Raw genomic sequence first — 5,749 nt, 5'->3', positions numbered from 1 at the left:
ACTCCAAAATTATTGCGCCAGGTCAAGGGACCCTCAAGCCATAGCGGTGGACGCTCTGGTGACACCGTGGGTGTTTCAGTCGGTATGTGTTCCCTCCACTTCCTCTTATTCCGAGAGTGTTAAAAATTCTAAAAAGAAAGGTTCCGACGATCCTCATTGTTCCAGATTGGTCAAGGAGGGCTTGGCATCCCGATCTTCAGGATTTACGCATAGGAAACCCCTGGCTGCTTCCTCTACGAGAGGACCTGTTACAGCAGGGGCCGTGTCAGTATCAAGATTTACTGCGGCTACGTTTGACGGCATGGCGGTTGAACGCCAGATTCTAGCCCAGAAGGGAATTCCCAGTGAAGTCATTCCCACTCTTATTCAGGCTAGAAAGGATGTTACGGCAAAACACTATCACCATATTTGGAGGAAATATATTTCCTGGTGCGAGTCCAAGAAGGTTCCTGCGGAAATTTTTTAACTTGGACGTTTTCTCCACTTTTTACAAGCTGGAGTGGATGCGGGCCTTAAATTAGGATCCGTTAAAGTACAGATTTCTGCATTGTCGGTTTTCTTTCAGAAACAATTGGCCTCACTTCCTGAGATGCAAACGTTTGTAAAGGGGGTGTTACACATCCAGCCACCTTTTGTGCCTCCTGTGGCACCTTGGGACCTTAACGTGATGTTACAGTTCCTTCAATCTCACTGTTTGAACCTTTTTCAAAAGGTGGATTTGAAATTCCTCACTTGGAAAGTGGTAATTTTATTGGCCTTGGCATCTGCACGGCGGGTGTCCGAATTGGCGGCCTAGTCTCACAAGAGCCCTTATTTGATCTTCCATGAAGATAGAGCAGAGTTGAGAACTCGTCAACAGTTTCTGCCGAAGGTGGTTTCTTCTTTTCATATAAACCAACCTAATGTCCGTCTCCCTCGGCACAGTTCCTATAACTGAGGTCTGGTGGAGGGGCATAGAGGGAGGAGCCAGTTCACGCCCTTATTAAAGTCTTAAAGTGCCCATTTCTCCTGCGGATCCTGTCTATACACCATGGTTCTATTGATGACCCCAGCATCCTCTACGGACTCAGAGAAAAGGATTTACCGGTAGGTATTAAAATCCTATTATTTATTAGAGCGCAAGCAGGACAGCATTTTCTCTTCTTTGGTGTTTTATTATTCCAACCATGTCACCTCTAGTAATCCCACACGAGCTTCCATGTCTCCTCCAGTAATCCCACATGAGCATCTGTCTCACCTCTACTAATCCCACATGAGCGGCCATGTCTCCTCCAGTAATCCCACACGAGCGTCCATGACACCTCTAGTAATCCCACATGAGCGGCCATGTCTCCTCCAGTAATCCCACACGAGCGTCCATGTCTCCTCCAGTAATCCCACATGAGCGGCCATGTCTCCTCCAGTAATCCCACACGAGCGTCCATGTCTCCTCCAGTAATCCCACACGAGCGTCCATGTCTCCTCCAGTAATCCCACATGAACGGCCATGTCTCCTCCAGTAATCCCACACGAGCGTCCATGTCTCCTCCAGTAATCCCACATGAGCATCAGTGTCACCTCTAGTAATCCCACATGAGCGTCCATGTCACCTCTAGGAATCCCACATGAGCGTCCATGGCACCTCTAGTAATCCCACATGAGCGTTCAGTGTTGATCAAGCTCCAGTCTAAGCATCCTATCTTCTTTTTTTTTTAATACACATAAAAGCAATGATTACAGGTAAAACATGTCAGTTATAGAATTATATATTGTATCCTGTAACACCCTGGGTCTTGTCTACTCATTTTATATTTCCATAATGTATTTTATTTCCAGCAGATGGACACACAAGCAGGAATATCTCAGAAGGACATCTAATGCTATCCCTGGATTCTGAAATAACAGATAATGACAGTAGACAGGATTCTCCAGGAGATAACTCCATTACCCCAATTATACATCCAGCTCTATCAGCTGATCCCTCTGATCCTGGGAAATGTTCTCCTGATCACTCTGATATTGGTGCATCTGTTACAGCTCTGAGAGTAGATACAGAGTTTCCCTGTTCTGTAGATGCCAAATGTTTTACACAGAACACAAAGCTTATTACCCATCATCCAGCTAAGGCAGGTGAGAGGCCACTGATATGTTCTGAGTGTGGGAAATGTTTTGCATTTAAATCAGTTCTTGTTACACATCAGAGAAGTCACACAGGTGAGAAGCCGTTTTCCTGTTCTGAGTGTGGGAAATGTTTTACACAGAAATCAGCTCTTGTTACACATCAGAGAAGTCACACAGGTGAGAAGCCGTATTCCTGTTCTGAGTGTGGGAAATGTTTTGCATGCAACTCAAATCTTGTTAGACATCAGAGAAGTCACACAGGTGAGAAGCCGTTTTCCTGTTCCGAGTGTAGGAAATGTTTTACATTCAAATCACATTTTGTTATTCATCAACATACTCGCACAGGTGAGAAGCCGTATTCCTGTTCTGAGTGTAGGAAATGTTTTGCAGGGAAATCAGATCTTGTTACACATCAGAGAAGTCACTCAGGTGAGAAGCCGTTTTCCTGTTCTGATTGTGGGAAATGTTTTACACAGAATTCAGCTCTTGCTACACATCAGAGAAGTCACACAGGTGAGAAGCCGTTTTCCTGTTCTGAGTGTGGGAAATGTTTTACACAGAAATCAGCTCTTGTTACACATCAGAGAAGTCACACAGGTGAGAAGCCGTATTCCTGTTCTGAGTGTAGGAAATGTTTTGCACGGAAATCAGATCTTGTTATACATCAGAGAAGTCACTCAAATGAGAAGCCGTTTTCCTGTTCTGAGTGTAGGAAATGTTTTCCACGGAAATCAGATCTTGTTGCACATCAGAGAAGTCACACAGGTGAGAAGCCATTTCCATGTTCTGAGTGTGGGAAATGTTTCACATTTAAATCAGTTCTTGTTAGACATCAGAGAAGTCACACAGGTGAGAAGCCGTTTTCCTGTTCTGAGTGTGGGAAATGTTTTACACAGAAATCAGCTCTTGTTACACATCAGAGAAGTCACACAGGTGAGAAGCCATTTTCCTGTTCTGAGTGTGGGAAATGTTTTGCATGCAACTCAAATCTTGCTACACATCAGAGAAGTCACACAGGTGAGAAGCCGTTTTCCTGTTCTGAGTGTGGGAAATGTTTTGCATGGAAATCAGTTCTTGTTACACATCAGAGAAGTCACACAGGTGAGAGGCCATTTCCATGTTCTGAGTGTGGGAAATGTTTTACACAGAAATCGGCTCTTGTTACACATCAGAGAAGTCACACAGGTGAGAAGCCGTACTCCTGTTCTGAGTGTGGGAAATGTTTTGCATTCAAATCATATTTTGTTATTCATCAGCATACTCACACAGGTGAGAATACGTATTCCTGTTCTGAGCGTAGGAAATGTTTTCCACGGAAATCAGATCTTGTTGCACATCAGAGAAGTCACACAGGTGAGAAGCCATTTCCATGTTCTGAGTGTGGGAAATGTTTTACACAGAAATCGGCTCTTGTTACACATCAGAGAAGTCACACAGGTGAGAAGCCGTACTCCTGTTCTGAGTGTGGGAAATGTTTTGCATGGAAATCAGTTCTTGTTACACATCAGAGGAGTCACACAGGTGAAAAGCCATTTTCATGCTGTGAGAGAAATAAATCCGCTCTTGTTGAACATATTAGACATTACCCAAATACGGAACCATTTACATCTTCTGGAGTATAATTATCACTGTCATGCAATGTTCCTCAAGGGTCAACCTTATCTCCTATGTTTTATGCAATATAAATGCTACCACTGGGTGATATAATCAGACGTCATGGCCTGGTCTACCACTGCTATGCAGATGACCTGCTTTTTGCTCCATGTACTGAGAACCTAATACCAATCCTAAATGGTTGTCTAGCTGAGCACCAGGGGTGGATGATGCCAGTTGGCTGTGACTCAGTCTTTGTGAAACATAATAGAAGCTCCCCAATAAAGGACAAGACTTTACCAACCATCTGGATTTATGCTTTGGTGCTCAGAATTGAAAATACTGAACATGTGCTGAATCTTTGTGTTGTCCTGGTATGTGGCTGACACAGACATCAGGTATCTGCCACATACAAATCCTCATTCTTCCATCTGTGGACCATAGCCAGAATCAAACACTTGATTCCCTTGGAAGTTCATAGACTACTGCAATGCCATCTACCTGGGTCACCCAGCAAAAGAATTACAGAGCTTGCAGCTAGTACAGAATGCAGCAGCAAAGCTGTTACCTAACCCGTTCCTGCCACATAACACCCATTCTCTACTCCCTTCACCGGCTGCCTGTAAGATGACAAATCTATTTCATAATTGGCTAACTGACCTTCCCAGCCCAACATTACATGGTCCAAGGTACTAGAAGCAGCTTCTGCCTCCTTACTGCCCTGCTTGCTTGCTTCTACAGATGAAGGACTGTTACCAGCAGTACCAAGAATCTCCTGTCATTCATTTATAGGTTGAATGTTTAGCTTTGTAGCCCTGACCATGGAACTCACTGCCTTGCACAGTCCAAGAGGCCTGCACTCTAGAGACCTTCACAAGCAGACTGATGACTGTTACTCACGCTTTTCATTAATGTACCTCTATTTCTCATACGTCCTAGAGGATGCTGGGGATTCCAAAAGGACCATGGGGTATAGACGCACCCGCAGGAGCTTGGGCACACTGTAAAGACTTAAACTGGGTGTGAACTGGCTCCTCCCTCTATGCCCCTCCTCCAGACCTCAGTTAGACTTTGTGCCCAGGAGTGATGGGTCACACACTATGGGAGCTCTACTGAGTTTCTCTGAAAGACTTTATGTTAGGTTTTTTATTTTCAGGGAGACCTGCTGGCTACAGGCTCCCTGCAGCGTGGGACTGAGGGGAGAGAAGCAGGACCTACTTCTGTGAGTTTCAAGGCTCTGCTTCTCGGCTACTGGACACCATTAGCTCCAGAGGGTTCGATCACTTGGTGCGCCTAGCTTCTTGTTCCCGGAGCCACGCCGTCACCACCTCACAGAAGCCAGAAGAAAGAAGTCGGGTGAGTATTGGAAGAAAAGAAGACTTAAGACGGCAGAAGACTTCAGTAACTGGGGTACAGTGGTAGTGCTGCTCTTCATGCTCCCACACACCAACGGCACTCACAGGGTGCAGGGCGCTGGGGGGGGGAGCGCCCTGGGCAGCATGTTACTGGTCTGCTTAATGTGAACAACTGGCAAAAAAAAAAAAAAAGCATTTAGGTGCCAAGGCACCGTGTTTCATCCCCCCGCCAGTATACTTTAATTATTTCCCCGCCACCGCTTATACGGGTGCAGGGCGCGCGGGGGGGAGTGCCCTGGGCAGCGACTCAGTTTTAACAGTTCTTACTCGCGCTGCCGGGGGCTCCGTATACAGACCCCCGCAGGCGCGTTATGCCGTGGTCCCCGTCGGCCGCCATGGGTACAGGGCGCCGGGAGGTGGTGGCGCCCGGGGCAGCATAGATAGTTAGAGCTCCCGGGCGCCGCACACCATGAGAGCGGCGGGGTGCGCGATGCGCCGGAACTCCCACTTCCCGAACGTTGTCTGGGGCGCAGGGGGGGCGCTCTGAGCAGCATGGTGCTGAGTATATATATATATATATATATATATATAATATATATTTCTCTGACGTCCCTAGTGGATGCTGGGGACTCCGTAAGGACCATGGGTAATAGACGGGCTCCGCAGGAGACTGGGCACTCTAAGAAAGATTTAGGACTACC

At 46.4% G+C, this 5,749-nt stretch overlaps 1 protein-coding gene across 1 annotated transcript; it reads left to right on the top strand.

Moving 5' to 3' along the window:
* Nucleotides 1–1,818: 1,818 nt before the first annotated feature.
* LOC134984495 (oocyte zinc finger protein XlCOF7.1-like) lies at nt 1,819–3,763 on the top strand. The gene has a single exon (XM_063950062.1). The coding sequence runs from the start codon at nt 1,857–1,859 to the stop codon at nt 3,720–3,722; it is 1,866 nt and encodes a 621-aa protein (XP_063806132.1). The 5' UTR covers nt 1,819–1,856; the 3' UTR covers nt 3,723–3,763.
* The last annotated feature ends 1,986 nt before the right edge of the window (nt 3,764–5,749 follow it).

This window comes from Pseudophryne corroboree, assembly GCF_028390025.1.
Source record: "Pseudophryne corroboree isolate aPseCor3 chromosome 3 unlocalized genomic scaffold, aPseCor3.hap2 SUPER_3_unloc_6, whole genome shotgun sequence".
In the NCBI taxonomy this organism is placed as follows: Eukaryota; Metazoa; Chordata; class Amphibia; order Anura; family Myobatrachidae; genus Pseudophryne; species Pseudophryne corroboree.
This window is presented reverse-complemented; position numbering and strand designations above follow the sequence as displayed.

Bases quoted from the DNA above. Each gene is read 5' to 3' on its own strand.
- LOC134984495 (XM_063950062.1), top strand. From the start codon at position 1,857: ATGCTATCCCTGGATTCTGAAATAACAGATAATGACAGTAGACAGGAT.